The 17088-nt window shown below is 42.4% G+C and overlaps 1 protein-coding gene across 1 annotated transcript in view; it reads left to right on the top strand.

The window, feature by feature from the left end:
• The window catches only part of wnk1b (WNK lysine deficient protein kinase 1b), a gene marked incomplete at its 5' end in the record, with an annotated part of 328259 nt that overhangs the window by 241711 nt on the left and 69460 nt on the right, over window positions 1-17088 (top strand). Inside the window, 4 exons of the mRNA XM_083662628.1 lie at window positions 3129-3319; window positions 7813-8139; window positions 11653-13047; window positions 16372-16464. Coding sequence (XP_083518754.1) covers window positions 3129-3319; window positions 7813-8139; window positions 11653-13047; window positions 16372-16464 — 2006 coding nt within the window. The remainder of the gene's footprint in view (window positions 1-3128; window positions 3320-7812; window positions 8140-11652; window positions 13048-16371; window positions 16465-17088) is intronic.

Here is a 17088-nt window from a genome sequence, read left to right as displayed (position 1 = left end):
AGCCAAACATATTTCGGTGAGTAAAACATCATATTTTAAGCTGGAAATGAGGACCGTGGTGTAAAAAACCGAAATTCTCCTTTAACAGGTCAAGTGACACAAACAGCCAATGAGCTGTGTGTATTGTAGCGCCATATTGGTAGGAAAATGCTTGTGACATCATGGGAATAGGCTTGGAGTTGTGAGGAGCCGGGAAAGGGTACAGGGGGAGTAGGGGAGTTACTATCTTGAAATCCCATAGTCTTTGGTTCATCGTGACATCAGGTTGTACCACATTTTGTGCCGTTTTGAGGGGGAAAAAAAGCAGGGTTGAACCCATAGAGGGCACTTAATGCAGCTGAAAATGATACAAATGGTACAATGGTAACAGTTTGGTCTCAAATGTGGAAATTCTGACCAGAATTCTTCACACACCACCCCCAAAGTCATATATATTGGTTAAAAGCTGAAAAAAAGTGTTTTGGGGGTAAGTTACACTTTAAGGTGAGCCAATAAACATCAAAACACACCGCTGGCCACAACATGCCACAATATCACGATCAATATGTTACATTCCCATCTAGAAGTAAAGTCAAATCTACGCACGTTCTGCATAATGAAGCAGGCAAAATACATCCACCACAAGTCACAAATACTCACCATGCACACCAACTTGCATCAGCTGCGATAAAGTTAGTTGTTCTCTCCTGCTGTTTTTCCTTCTAATCAATCCCCAACATCCAAATCGTAATTGAAAACGCCAAACCAAACTATATTAGCCCATGTGTGATGAATCATCATCACTGATTATGTATCCCTTGTTTACAAACACATGCATGCCTAGCTCCCGTTACCCTGTTTCACACACGTAAGTAGGGGAGAGCAGGGACAGTTGTAAGAAGGAACAGTTAACACCTTGGCTTGAATTCCTCCAGGCTCCATCCCAATAATTTGCAATTTGACCAATCAAAAAATGCTTCTAAAGGTTCTATGTGTAAAAAAGCTTTAAAAAAATCCCTTGTTTGATTGATGTTATATCTTGTCTTTTACCATAGGGCATGTTATTTTAAATGTTTTTTTTTGCCAAGTATTACATAATATGTCAGAAATAAAATATGCTTGCAAAAGTCATTGAATATCTGCAAAATATAAGAACTAATATATTTCCCAACATTTGATCAAATTGCCCTGGAAATTATACAAAATGCCCCCAAAACATATTTCGCAGGGGCAAAAAAAGCCCCTATTTAAAAAAGTTAATTTCCTACCCTGGCGTGCACAAGCGCATGCCTGTTATAATTGTACTGGACATCGGCGTGCCACATGCTAAACCAGGCGTTTCAGTGCAAAAATGTGGGGATAGATGACATTATCCTATCGTCAGCAGTGCGCAATTACTTTGCGCTAAGCGCTTTTAAAAGCTCTTAGCGCAAAGTAATTGTGCACTGCTGACCTCTTACACGCTAAATACCCCGCTGCGCTTGAGCGCACCATAATCTCTGTGCTGCGCAGCGCAGTGCAGAGTAAAATTCCTTTTGGATATGTCATTATGTGCAGCCTTGCCACTCCAGGACATCAAATTCTGCTGCTAAAATTGGGTATTAACAGATAATTCAGTGAGGCAATCAACTATAACTCACTGAGAAACTTGTATCACATCGCAAAGAGGGATTAATTGAGAAAACTTGTTTGGACAATGGACATAGGCTATTTACCTTCACCTATCCCATAACCCGGAGGGTCGTTGGCACCACAGACGATCTGTCAACAAGCTCTCTCCATCTCTCTCTGTCCTCGGCACGAGTGAGTCCACTCTATTATGCATGGAGAGAATTACAGCATATTGCATGCCTCGCGCAAACAGCGATTACGAGACGGGAATCCGATTGGTTTTATTGATGTAACACCCAGGCATTGCCTGGACACACCTGTGAATAATTCTGGTACTTAAGACCGCCCAAATCCCATTTGCGCTGGCATTTTGGGTGCACAGATGATCCCGTTTGCGCTGGCATTTTGGGTGCGCAGATGATTTGGCACAGCTCTAATTTGCGCCTGTGGCACGTACCGTGAACATTTCCGCATCCTCGCCGAGAATTGCATCCCCACCATATTTCGGGGCTGTTTTAACTTAGAAAATAGGGAGGTCACGTCTACCCGGACAATTATATCACTTTTAAATAGTTACATTTCTGTATAAATCATTACAATATGCTCCTGTGAGGTGGGGATGCGTTTAGCTGCTGCCAGGCGGGGGTGCAAAACTCGGCATAACACCTGGGGCCGGTTGCACCAAGAGGGCTTAAGCATTCTTTTCACTACGCCCAGGCGTAACTCTTATGCCTGGTCAGGAGGAGGCGTAGTGCCTGCCTGTAACAGAGATCTCTGCAGCGGAGACCTTTTTGAGTCCTTACCGTCATCGTCACCGTCATCATCGTAACGTCGCCATCGAAGCATGATGTTAGATTATAACGAACTAGTTGTGTGGCTTAGCCTTCCCAAATGTTGACGTTAGTTTTTTAGAATTTAATACATAGAATTGGGAACGTTACATTCAATTTCATTCAGACTGCTTGGCACTAATCGCCTCCGCCATTTTCCCCCGGGGAGGAGGGAGGGTGTCGTGATGCACATACAGTAGTGTGTGACGGCGCGAGGCACATTTTTGGGCCAATCGGGGCACATTCCCTGGCAATTCACATGGACGCGCATTGCTACGACCAGCGTAGTTAAGACCAGATGTAAGCCCTATTGGTGCAACAGGCGTAAGTCCACTCTAAAGACTGGTCTTAACTAAGACAGACGTAGGAGTTACGACCAGGCGTAGTTAAGACCACTTGGTCAACCGGCCCCTGGACACTAGCGCAAGGCGTCCTGCTATCTTCCAAACAGGTGTGCAAGTAGGGGATATTGCCTGTACCAAGATAGGGCCCAACATGTAAGACACACAGTACTGCTCTTTAGAAAGGCCAAACATCACCATACTTTTTTTGCTCTGCTTATCCTTCCATGTAGTAGAATAAGAAGTGACAGAGGAAAAGGTGACCATCCTGAGACCTAAACACACGTGTGTGTGTGTGTGTGTGTGTGTGTGTGTGTGTGTGTGTGTGTGTGTGTGTGTGTCTCTCTCTCTCTCCCTCCTCTCTCAGCTGAAGGAGGTTTGGACAGCGGCCAGGGTTCCTCAGTTTTCTCCTCTGAAGCCGCTCATGGTCAGCTGACCATGTCGTACAGCTGCCCCCCCTCCTCCCAGCCCCCTCTCCAGACCCAGCCCCCCTATCCCTCCACCCCCTCAGCCGTCCCACAGCAGCACCTGTCCTACCCCCAGTCGCCGCAGCCAATGGTGAGTGATGTCATCAGCACGAGGCAGTATATGTTTGTATGTGCTTTGGATGCACTATCATGAAGGATTGGTTATGTTCAACGCATCTGTGAGTGTGCACCATTCCTGTTACATTTGTCTACAACTACACTCACAGATGTGTTGAAAATGACTCCAGTTTGACGTGAGTGTTTTGGTGTGGGAATGAGTTTGCAGTGTGTGTGTGTGTGTGTTTGTGACTTGTGGGTGTGTGTTGAACTAAATGCACAAGAGCATGCTGTTTTTTTTAAGATGAACACCTTTGACCTGAAGAAGAGGAGTACCAGCAGGTATTTGATCATTTCCAACCAGTTCAGAGAGAAACAAATTCTCAACAATCAGTCTGTCAGCACATCTCTCGTCCAGTCGGTCAGTCACAAAGTTGTCAGTCAGTCAGATATTCAGTCAGTCAGTCAGTAAGTCAACTAGTCGTAGTCATTCAGTCGATCTGTTACACATCCAGTTAGTTAACCACCCAGCCATTCACTCAGCCACTCAGTCACTTAATCTGTCAGCTAGCCAGTTTCTGGATGTGTCTCAGTCACTCTCTCTTCAGCCTCATGTCATGCATCTCTCCTTTCCTCAATCCTTCCATCCTATCAACCAGTCCCTTCTTCCCCTCGCCTATCCTCAATCCTCAACCTCCTACTTTATGTTAGCATCTATTCCCCTATTTACACAGTTTTTATGACTTTGTCTTTTTATTTGGTTATATTGTTGTTTTTGTAGTAGTTATATTGTTTTGTTATTTTCAACTTGTTTTGTACATTGATTTCTGGGCATATTTCATGGGACACACATCAACCCCATGCATTTTACTTTGCTCATGCAGAAGCATCACATTGAGTGAATTATGCCAACAAGCGTAACACGATGTCTGTGAGATGTTTGCATAACACAATGTTAACATAAAATGTTAAAAACATGTGCACACGCAATGCACTGGGCCAGCCGACTTTTTCCTCAAACAACTTAATAAGGCGGCTGAAAAGATGTTTGCGATCTCAGGAAAGTAGCTCCATAGTGCTGAAAATAGTCCTGGGTAATAACTACAACAGTCTGACTTCTCGTGATAACAGTTGGCGATTTTTTTAATTTAAACTATAGTTGTCGATTTTTTTAATTTAAATTATGTCTTTGTGCTGTATTTCAAGGTTTCTAGCTTACAATAGGAGCCAATCACGTCTTTCAGGTTGACGGCTGAAAACAGTATGTGGAAAGTCAGAAAGTAATGTGAGTAGAGCAAACACATTGTTGATTTTGTTATTTTCATAGGATCTGTTGACAGTAAGTAATACACACCACAGGGCCACCCTAGCCATCTGGGGGCCCTAAGCAGGATATAGATTAGGGGCCCCCTCCCAGGGGCGGGGGTTTGGGGGCATCCGCGCTGGAAGTACTTTTAAGTAGGGGGTGGTGTAAGGAGGGGACTCTCGGTGCTGCCCGCCAGGGCAGTGGCGAAGAAAATTTGACGTTTTTTGTACTTTTAGCCATATTTAGAGGAATATTTAAAACAAACAAACGTGACGATGATGACGCTCGTTTGTAGCCCTATCAGTGTCAAGCAAGCGTGTAGAACCCAGCAGCCATAGGGGTTGCCAGGTCAGTTAAACCAGGGGTTCCCAACCTTTTTTGTGCCAAGGACCGGTAGATACATGCAGGACCGGTTGTCAATTGTAATGCTTTTAGTTACATATATATTTACTCACCAGGTGGCGACAAAAGGTAAATAACAGCCTTTTGTGTTGTACTGTATGTAGCCTACAGTATTTATGTTTTTGTTTAAACTACAAACATAAATAAACGTCAACCTATGTTTTAACTACCACACACAGCCTATAATATTATAGCCTATGTTTATTAAAAAAAAAAAAAAAAAAAAAAAAAAATTGGGGGGGCCCCTGGCAAATCCCGGAGCTCTAGGCAGCCGCTTAGTTCGCATATAGGGCGGGCCGGCCCTGACACACCAGCCTTATCCTTAGTTATGGTTAAGGTTATGCTTCCTTGCAAAATAGTGACAGCAGAGAAAATGTTCATCTGCATTGTTTAAATATGTAGCAATCAAGATCAGGTAACAGTTTCTTCTCCAAAATTGATTGATTATCAGTTTACAGAGAGAGAGAGAGAGAGAGAGAGAGAGAGAGAGAGAGCACTGTATCTGAGAAGAAAACCCTTCATCATTTGTTGCTGTTCATTTGTCTGCTTATTAATTGTTTGTTATCTATTGTCTGTTCTCATCACAATGTTGACTGAAGGCTCTTTCACACACAGATCGCGGCAAAAAAACAGTTTAGGGGTCCCGCAAAGCCCGCAGCCTCGCCACAGAAATTGCTTTCACACAGAGCCAAGCAGCACGGCCACATTCCCGTGCTGCAGTGTACTTTCAGGTGAAATCCCCTGCTCCCGGATTGAAAGGCGAGCACCACTCGCATGGTGGGCGGACTCGCCTTAATATCAAAACGCATGCATCTGCTCCTCAGACCAACTCGCCACAGACAGCTATAGCCCTCTGAAGCTTATTATTATATCCGTTAATTTTACCTACTAATGTCAACATCGTTTGAGCATAAAGCCTAACCGCACGTAGCATTCCTCCTGGCGTCCCTGCAGTCATGATTGTATAGGCTACTTTTTTTACTTTCACTCGTGCACTTTCTTGCTACATGAGGTGATTTCCCCTGTAATTTTTTTATGAATGAGCTGACCATTCGCACCTTTTCCGGCTTGCTGCAACGACGCTTTCTAATGGAGGCGGGTTGCCAGGTAACCCGGCGTTGTGACTACCTACCATCGCGGGACAAAAGGCGTAAAACAATTATCCACCAACGCGCGTTCACGACTTTCACATCGGAGGCGCGAATCCTATTTTCCGTGCATTTTTCGGCTTTCAAGGCCGGTGTGAAAGAGCCTTGAGTTGAGTTCATTGTGTTGGTGTATGAATCAGCTTGTTTCTGTTGTAGTCTGGTGTTATCAGGCCTTCAGCATGGTCTAATACTCTCTAATGGTCCAGGGAAATCTTGTTCACCCATTGAGAGTTTGCTGAGCCTACATGCTGTTTTTCAGCAACATTTTGTGTCACATTCACACAGTTCCCCTGGGAACTGCAAGGCACCTATCCTTATCCATCGTCACTGAGGGCGGGGACAACATTCCTCATTTACTTCCTTTCTTCCTAATTTACTCTTACTTTCTCATTTCTGGCCAAGTCTTCTTCTCTAACTTTTAGGCTACCAGTACCACCACACACTGATTCATTCATTGCTCAATTAGATCATCATTATATTCATTCACTTTCCATGCTCTTAATAATATAACAATGGACCAAATTTCCCTTATATACCTCTGGCCTGCTCAAATGGTTACAGTCTATTTCTGTCACAGAAATAGATCATTAATACCTTTAGAAAGTGTGCTTCCGTGTCTTTTTTTAACTCCGCAGATCATTTATCTTCAAGCTTATTTCTTGATCAAAGGTTACTAGAGATGGTAGAAAGTGTGTATCAAGCCGACATCTAAGGAAGAGAACATTATTGTTTAGCCAGGATGTGTCTAGACTCACTTCAGTCCACAGCCATGATGGGTGATCTGCTATATGAGCCACTGACTGCAGGCAGGCCCAGTTGATCTAGTATATGAGCCACTGGCTGCAGACAGGCCCAGTTGATCTAGTACTAGGAGTCATAGGAACGTTTTCCTAAGCAAATTGTAGATGCTGTCCTTACTGTAAGTACTTCAGAACTACTTTCTGTATAGACCAGCTTGGTTCGCTACTCCAAGATCACTTTCCTGCATTAAATTCTCCCCTTTCACATTATATTATTTTTTAATTGTATTTGCATTGTGTATTAAATTGTATTTACCTGATAATTTACTGCAGTCCTTTCTTATTTACATGATACTTTGCTGCAGTTCATTGCTTTTGTTGTTATTCTTTCATCCTGTTCTAGTCTCTTTCTTTTCATTTTCTGTGATGTTTTTGTCTCTGTAATTTATGTATCTGCTCACAAGTTGATTAATATTTTTTGTGTAATCATATTTTTTGAATTGTTATACATCTCTAACGGTTTCATTTAAAAAAATATATTCACTATTGGGAAAATTGCAACAGTTACTTAAATGGTGGAAGCATTAAATGGACATTTATTTACTATTGAATATGGTTGAACTTGAGTTATTTCTTCTGGGCCTTGTAGAAGATGTAATCGTGTTTGTTCTTTTTTATTTCATTTTTTGAGCACTGAACATTTGGAATGAAACCATTCTTTTGTATTTTGTTCTGGTTGTGTGTCAGACGGCATTTGTCTTCCCTTTTACACTATTCATTTGTTTTGTCCCGGTTCCACATCATAGTTTTTGTCTGTGTGTTCTTTAGTCGTGTTGTCGTTTTACTCTTGTTTTATGCTGTGTTCAGTTAAATCGTTTGGTAGTTTTGTCTTTCAGTTTGTGTATGTTTCCCTCCCACTCCCTGTCTGCAGCCCGCCTCCCGCCGCCGCCGAAGTCGTAGCATGTCCGTTTGTGTCCCCTCTTCCTACTCCTTTCCCCACTGTCCTCCGCTCCTGGCCATTCCCCATGCTCCTCTGCTCCTGGCCGTCCCTCCAAAGCAGCCCTCCACCCCTCCTCCAGACCTCCTGTCCTCCTCCTACGCCACCAACTCCCCCAGCGCTCCTCTCGCAGCCGAGAGGGACTCGTTCGCGGGCCGTCTCTCCAAGGCCCTGGAGACAGTCCTGCCCCTTCACTCGGCCTCCTCTCTGCCCCGGGCCAGGCAGCGACGGGCCAGCCTACCTGCCCTCTTCTCCAGCCCTGTAGGTTCACAACCTCTGCCTCCACAGAACCAGGGAGGGAGAGGCGAGAGAAAGATGGGGGGATAGGGGTTACCACTGGTGTCTGGAAATGTGTAATGGAGATGAAGATAGTTTTATGATAACTAGAGACCTATATCTAAAAGTATTTGCCAATAATTCTTACTGGTGATCTTAAACTACTTTGAATATCAGTCGGTGGGGTTTTCTCCATCAGGACAATTCAGATAATGCAACAAAAATTACAGAATAGCATACACTTTTTCAAATACATTGTGTGCATCTAAACTTAAATTTAACTTTTTAACTTTAATAAACAAATTAACTTTAATAAACAAATTAAAGTGTTGAACATATCAGCCTCTTTTACTGGGGCTGGGCAAGGATTAAACCATAAAACACACAAAATAAATGTGCCAAGAACAAGAACATTATTTAGATATACACCAAGGTAGAATATAGAAACAAGAACATTCTGTAGATATACACCAAGGTAGAATATAGAAACAATAACATTCTGTAGCTATACACCAAGGTAGAAGAACACACATTTTAACAAGTTTTAACCAATGCTATTCAGCCCATGTGTGTGTGTAGATTATAAACTATAGTAGGCCATAAAAGCCTGACACAGTAAAGTGAAAGACATTCAAGTTCAACTCTAAAGACTCAAATAGATGCATCATGATTTTATGTTGTCTTCCTGACAATAGTAGCCTACAGTAGGGCTGATGAGTGTTAGGACCTGCATCTTATAAAGTTTTAACATGTTCCCCAACACTGGCAAATTAAAACTATTATTTTAGAATGTGTACTTATTTAAAAAATGATTACTATATCAGTTGATGAAAATTGAAAAAATGTGCAGTTGCTGAACATGCCGTGTCTTGTCGTGTTTTGCAGTGACTTACTTTATCTCGTAATGTTGCTGTCTCTAAGGTCAAATGAGTAATCTTTCAGCAGAGACTAAATCACACCTTTTCAGGCTACACCTGGACCCTTCTTGACCCATCCTTCTTTAAAAAAAAGCTAACTTACAGTAGTGCTACTTATTCTTTAAAAAACGTATTGGCTGATGCAGACTGTGTTGCACAGCTGATTTCACTTCTGTTGACAAAATGTACTATTGTAAGTGGCTTTGGATAAAAGCGTCTGCTAAATGACATACTGTAATGTAAGAGAGAGAAAATTAACTTAAAAGATTTCTCAGCATATTGACAAATCATTTATTTTACATCTACCGCTGATTTGTCCTAATTAGTGAATTGAATGAACAGATTGTCAATGAAACTGCTTAGCTCATGACATTACCCATGCTGACGCAAAGTACTTGTTTGTCACAGCTTTGTACACCAATGTGGAGCTAAACCAAAAGCGCATAAACAACCACGCAGATTCTGAAGTCTATTTTTTTTCTTTTCCAAGTAGTTGAAAGGGTAGATGCACACTAGAAAATCTCTTGAACTGATAAAAAAAATTACCTTCCCAGCCTTATTTCTAGTATATTGATATGTCTGTCCATCCCCCTAACATATTCTTTATTTCCTAGTTATTCAAACTGGAATAATGTAAAATAAGAACAAGTTCTCTTGAAACAACCAGAATTGTCTGGGGCAACATAATAGGCTGACTTTAAATCTGATCATGCAGTATGGAAGTATGCAATGGAAAAATCCTACCTCAGAGTTTCTTCTTAAGGCATTTAAGGGCTACTTTGATCTTGATAACAACAGCTAAGATGGCAACTATGCAGGAAATCGTGTTTGTTCAATCTTGTTATTTTTCCAGACACCTGTGCGAGTCTCTGCCCCACACCCCCCTCCAGCGCCTCTCTCTGTCTCGAGCAGATCACCCTGTGTTCTCATTAAATACAGATTGACTGGTCTGACCCTTAACTTTGCTCTGTGGGCCAATTGGCTGCCGATAATGTGCATCTGCTATCAGCAAAAATACACGTTACAGCCAGAATTTTCAAGATGGACATTTTCACAATGATATCACATCACTTTGAGCTTGATAACATCATATCCAAAATAGGCAGAAATAATTCAGAATGAATGGGATGAGATAACATGATTGGATATTTACCAAACACAGTCCTCCATATTAGACCATATATCCTACCTACCTCATCTCGCCCTCAGTTGTTTACTAAATACTTGAACATTTTGTTGTGTTAATTTACCTCAGTGCTTCCCCAGATTGAAACAACAGTGTATTATGCTATGATGTGGCTCAATTAGCCTCACTTCTGTTGACAAAATGTACTATTGTAAGTGGCTTTGGATAAAAGCGTCTGCTAAATGACATACTGTAATGTAAAAGAGAGAAAATTAACTTAAAAGATTTCTCAGCATATTGACAAATCATTTATTTTACATCTACTGCTGATTTGTCCTAATTAGTGAATTGAATGAACAGATTGTCAATGAAACTGCTTAGCTCATGACATTACCCATGCTGACGCAAAGTACTTGGTTGACACAGCTTTGTACACCAATGTGGAGCTAAACCAAAAGCGCATAAACAACCACGCAGGATCTGAAGTCTATTTTTTTATTTTCCAATTAGTTGAAAGGGTAGATGCACACTAGAAAATCTCTTGAACTGATCAAAAATTACCTTCCCAGCCTTATTTCTAGTATATTGATATGTCTGTCCATCCCCCTAACATATTCTTTATTTAGTTATTCAAACTGGAATAATGTAAAATAAGAACAAGTTCTCTTGAAACAACCAGAATTGTCTGGGGCAACATAATAGGCTGACTGGCAACCCTTTAATTATATTTTTGTGTATTACACTGTATTCTGGTTATTCTGGTCACTATTACAGTCACTAATCCCTTGTTATCATATCATTAAAAAAGGATAAGGAAAACATGAAGTACATTTCTGCATCTCCATGTTGTTCACATGTTAACATTACATTACATTACGTCATTTGGTAGACGCTTTTATCCAAAGCGACTTACAATAACACATTTTTGTCAGCAAAAGATGTTAAGCATCTCCTAATTCCAAGCTTCAAATTCGGCATGGGGGAACCTATAACAAAAGACAGTTTTCCTGATTGCAGATGCATCAGGATTTTGTTGAGCTATTAAGAGCATTTGGTCTTTGTCCTCTCTGTATTTAATACCCGACTCTCTCCCTACTCGCTACCTATAAGCTATCAGTGTGTCATTTACCTACTGTCTGTCTCTCTGTGTCGTCTGTCTTGTTTGTCTATGTGCCTTCCTGTCTGTCATTTGGTCTGTGCCCGTTTCACCATCTTTTCATCAGCCATTTCCCTCATCTCGTCACTTCCTTCTACAGCTTGTAAATAGTTTGTCTTGTGTCTCATCCACCTTCTTTATTTGTTGTGTGGAGGGAGAAGTTTTCTACTTTACGTTTTGAAATGATGGTCTAATTTTCTACGTTTGACTATTTCTATTACGTTTGTTCTCCAGTTCATGTTTGTTCCCCTCTCTCAGTGTTTCCTTCTTAAATCCGTTGTATCTCATTGTCACAGCAGCAGCATTCAATGCCACACCCCTACAGTGGAGGAGCAAGCGCGGGAGGCGGAGGAGGAGGTCTCCCCGACACCCCTCCTTTTTTCTTCCCGTCCATCCCTGAGCGGCCCATCTCTTTCTCTCCTCCTCCCACTGGGCCTCCAAAGGCCTACAACACCCAGCGGCGCAAGAGCACCTCCATTCTCGAGGCTCACACCCGACACTTCCAGCCGGCCTACCCTCGGTATGGGAGCAGCCTGCACCCCTTTTCTGGGCTGGAGGGTGTCGAGCCTCCCTCCCTCTACATGGTAAACCCTGGTTTCGCAGCAGCCGCCCAAAGACTTGGCGTTGGAGAGCCCATGCATCTCCCAGGACAATCTGACCCAAGTTTGTATGGATATCAGGATGTGAGAGCTGAGCAAGAGGAAGTGGTGAGGAGATTAAGCCTAAACCAAGCTGCCCTATTGGACCATTACGAAGCAATGGCGTATGGAGGATACCCGATGACTGCTCACCAGCTCGGTCACTTCAGTTTCCATCAGCAGATGCAAGCAGCGGCTGCGGCTGCTAGTCTGGGCTACGATCCTGGTCCCCCGCCTCAACCAGGGTTCTTGCACCCACACATGATGCAAAGAATGAGCGCACACAGCCCGATACCTCCGTCCCTGCCTCCCATGAGCGCTGGTGTTTCTGTGTCTTCTTCATCGTCTGATGGATGCTATCCTCCACCCCAATATACCTCCCCCTTCCCTCTCTCCGCCCCTCCAGTGATGGGCGACACCACACCGCCTCCCGGAAGTGTCTTCGAATTCCATCTAGCCGCGGCTGCTGCAGCTGCTGCTGGCGACCCGAGTCTCTTGGCATCCAGACTTTACCGCACCCGCAGGAGCTCCATGGACCTCCCACTAGAGGACAACACCGGGTCGGGTTCGGGTGGCTCTGGTTCGTACAGCCGCCTCCAGCCGGTGACAGAAGAGCTGTACACATACCTCAGCCCCGAGCTCCCGTTACCTCCGGGAAGTCTTCTCCTTCACCATGGAGGAGGAGCTGCAAGGGACAGAAGCCCAGAGCCTTCCAGCGACTCCTTGGCCTCCTCCGACGCGGGGGAGTTCCAGTCGCCTCCTCCCCCGCCTCTCCTCCCTCCACTTGACTCCTCCGCTGCTCAGTCCATCCCTCACTTATCCTCTGCCCCACTCTATGATTCATCAGGAGTAGTGCTTACCACAGATCCACACGGACACCCACCCTCCCAGCAGAGCTTTCTCCTTCTCACCCCATCTGCCGAGCTCCCTCTTGGGGGAGCATCGTCGACTCTGATCCCGAGCGCCTGGGCCCGGCATGGAGGGGTGGTACCAGCCCAACCCGATATGACGTACCATGAGTCATTGCTGGCCATGCAGGTTGCTAATCCCACTCTGGTACTGAGATTAGACCCCAAACACCCACCTGGGTCAATTACTAGCTAAAATCATTTTAGTTACTTTTGAGCCGAGATCCTCAAACTGCTACTGATGAATCAATTCCCAGTAATTCCTATGTTTTTCATTATTTCTAGTCAGAAAAATGTCACGGTTTTGTATATGCTGAGATTTTTACACATATAGCCATCATACCTCCAATCATCAACCTTAAAATCAGTCCTTCCATGAAAAGTAACTGATTTAATTTAAAATGGTAAATTGACCCAGGGCCCCTCATGCCACTCCCTGTTATCTTTTAAACCCTGCCAGCTGACCCTTGTTTATCATGACGTACTATCTGATTTGGCTAGACATTTAGTTACTGTGGTCGTGATTTTAACCCCGCCCAGCCATGTGTACAGTACACTCCAGAGAGAGTCTTCATGGTCTGCCTTCATAATGTCTCACATCATTCATTCTCTGATTATGTTTACTTGCAGATTAGAATTTGTGGTAATTAAAAAAACTGTGAGTAAAGGGGATGTTTTAGTCAATACCACCTCAGTCTGGTCCAGAGCGAGTCTAGGCACAACTAAGACCTGAATCTCTTGAATTTATTCCAAGACCAACATGAGAAACATGTACTGCAAATAATTTAAAATTCTGATATACTAATGTGAATGTATTTCCCATTAGAATACACAATATAGCCTTTATACTGCTACTGCTGTATTATAAAATGAATAAATGAAAAGTAGAATAGGAAATGTATTGAGACTGAGACAAGTCACTGGAATATGCATTTATATCCAAAATTGTATCAACCTTTCTCAAGAAACAATCTAAAAAGTCTGAATAACCTGCTGGCACCAGGCTGTTCTGTGGCACAGTGTCATTTCATCTGTGCTGTTAGTCAAATAATAATAGTAGTAATAATAGTCATTATTTTGAAGGTGGCATTCTGAAGGCGGAGCTCCCGAGACACACTCTGGTGTGAAAGCTTTCCATGCAGAACCTCTAAGCCCCCTCCTTTCTGTCTTTGTGTGTGGCATTTTGTTTTGTTTGACTTGTCCTTCTCAGTAAGTAAGATTTTGTCTGTATGTTCATATATGACTGTATATGAGAAATGTGTGTTTGTGCGGGTATACTGTGTGTGTGGTATACTTGCATTTTTGCTCGTGCAAATCCAAAGTCTGCTTTGTCCAAGAAAGGAGTATAGTTGCCTAGAATGGTGACCATCATATAGATACAAACTTCTATTTTAGATCTCGAGACATAAGTTACAAAATGTCTTTGAAGAAAGAAATCATGGTAACCATGATATAGTCACGTGACTTTGTTGATTTGTATGGACAAACACACAGAAACATACAACAAAAACAAAGGGGGCTTAGACTTAACTAGCATTGTAACCATGCAGATAGACAATTAATCTGTATATTCTAGATTATTTATGTTGTTTTGTTTTGTTTTGTGTTGTGTTGCTAAAGAGCTTGGCTTTAAGTCAGTTCTTTAATTTAGCATAATGTGTTGTCATTTCCTGCTCAGACCGGAAGTCAAGCTTCCTACTCAGGGTTCAAAGGTCACGGCTGATATTCATGAAACCCTTAGAAAGCTGCCATCATCTGTGTCACCCCGCACTCAAACTTTCTTCTTCGTTTGCTCTGAACCACCTTCATTGCTCTTCTCATTTCTTCAAGCTTTGTTTCTTACCTTTCATTACCTATAGTTTTATTTCAATTCATTTAGATTAATTTCTCGTCTATGGTATTTTTTTCATACTGTGATGTGATTGTGTGTGTGTGTGTGTGTTAGCATTGATGGTTAAAGAAGGTAGGTAGCATGTATGGTGCAACTATACTTAAGCTCCCACCACACTTTGTGAGGGAGAGCTTGGGGACAAGTATAAACTTGCCTACGGCCTTCTAAGGGTTCACAATAAATTGAACAAAACTATTAGTCTGTTAGCTCAAATGCTGTTGTCCTTTAGTGCCATTGATTCCTCAAACAATACAGTTCAACAATAGAAGGAGAACGTAGTTTGGAGGAAAGGTACAGGCCTATCAGGCCCCTTAGTACGATGGGAAATTCAATATGTGGGTGGCTGCTAAATTTAATCCACTCAACCAGCTACCTTGACAGGTAGCAACCATATTTTAGAGATTATTTTCTATAAATGTACTTGGCACTTAACGGTGAAAGGTGCTAACAAACTTTGGAATCCACCAGCCACTTTGTCTAGTGGAAAATGTTAGCTTCCTGCCAGTTGAGCTTTTTCTATTAAAAAGGCACTGTACCTCTATTTTCTACATTTTTCATTGTAGTTTAGCTTTATTGTGTATCGGTTTGGAGCCAAAGAAGACAATGGAAAAGAAACCAACTGAAGTTTCATTCATTTTTATGGCATCTTAAACCAGTCAAACCCTGGTTAAATATTGTTTGCAAATCATTTTCGGGATGTTTGAACATACTTACGAGATGGGAGGGGGTTTGGACAGTTCATTTAGTGCCAGGTAAGTTGTTAATCACAGGAAGTATATAAAAAAAAAATTGTGGTATAGGCTTTGTAGCAAACCCCACCCATCTGACATTAAAAGCATGCCAATCAAACATGAAGCAAATATTTGCAAATATTATTTTACCCAGGCCTGAAGCTAATCAATCAAAAGATGAAGTCTGTGCTTGTCGGACTCCTTTTGGAAAACACAGCACTGCTTTATTTTATTTACTTTTATTTATTTACTGCTTTATGGTTTTGTTGTATTATCATTATTCTTTAGAAATCTTCAGGTTTATTTGAAGTTCATGTCTGCTTTCCAGATTTATATTGCCTTTGTAAAGACCAAAACCAGCTTCTGATGTGTGCTTCGTTGACCCGTTATAACATCCACCTGTTGTCATTGCCAATCACTTAGGGCTCAACCTGCATGGAAACCTGCTGAACTCACCCCCTGACTAACCCCAGGACTTTGTCTGTACTGTTGTACCTGCTAGACTATAAGTTGTGTATGTGTGTATTGATGCACATGTGTATGGATTAATAGCTGTGTGTGTGTGCGTGTGCGTGCATCTGTGCATACACAAGGTGAGAATCTAAATCAAAAAACTAGAGAGCAGCATAAGTACCTTGTGTTTGCACTCACATGCACAACAGCAAGCAAACCTAAACTGGTATAGGAGCTATAAATATGTTGTAATGGTTGCTTGTTCTTCCCTCTTTCTCTCGCTCTCTCTTGCTCTGTTTTTTTCTCTCTCTCCTCCATCCTCTCTTTATCCTACAATACCCCCTCTCTTCCTCTGTCCATCTTTCTGTACTTTTTTTTATTTTGGTCTCTTTCTAAGCAGCAGGTTCAGGCCCCAACCCCCCAGCCCACTTCAGGACCCCCCCTAGCACCTTCCACCTCTCAGCCAGCTCCACCTGGGACACCCCAGCAGGTGAGACTAGCCATAGCAACTGGAGACCCCAGTAACTGCCAGTCAATGTCGATCCACCACCAAGAAAGAATGAAGTAGCAAATGAAATTGCAGTTGCAGCTCAATTCCTCATATCATGATCTAAATATCCAAATAAGGAGCATTTTTAAACTACAACATCTATTGGAACTGCACCTAGAATCCATCACATTTTATTCCCATGTTTCTGCCGTGTCTGAGAAAGAGTTTGAGCAAAATGCCTCAACCCTGCTTTTATGCTTACACCATAATAAACTTTTGCTCCAGCAAGTTGGCTTTCTCTTTGAAGTGGCTGCCTTCGCTTCAAGTTAACCAGTCCATAAGTGAGATGTAGAACGACGCTGGCAAGTGGCAAGTTGCCTAGAGTGATACCACATTCTTATTGTGTGTTGTTTCCCAGCACAAAACCTTATGAACTAATGCCACCCCTAACCTGATTGGATTGTTATGAACTAATGCCACCCCTAAACTGATTGGATTGAGCGTGAAACTGGACGTTAAAGTTAAAATGGTTGATATCTCATTTTGGAACAAAACATTTCACATGCACACAGCATTCTGGATAAAGGCCTATATTCTGGTTTAGGTATTATTAGGATAAGATAT

This window comes from Poromitra crassiceps (assembly GCF_964638095.1).
Source record: "Poromitra crassiceps genome assembly, chromosome: 2".
NCBI classification, from domain to species: domain Eukaryota; kingdom Metazoa; phylum Chordata; class Actinopteri; order Beryciformes; family Melamphaidae; genus Poromitra; species Poromitra crassiceps.
The sequence above is the reverse complement of the archived record's forward strand: the minus strand, read 5'-3'. Positions and strand labels throughout refer to the sequence as shown.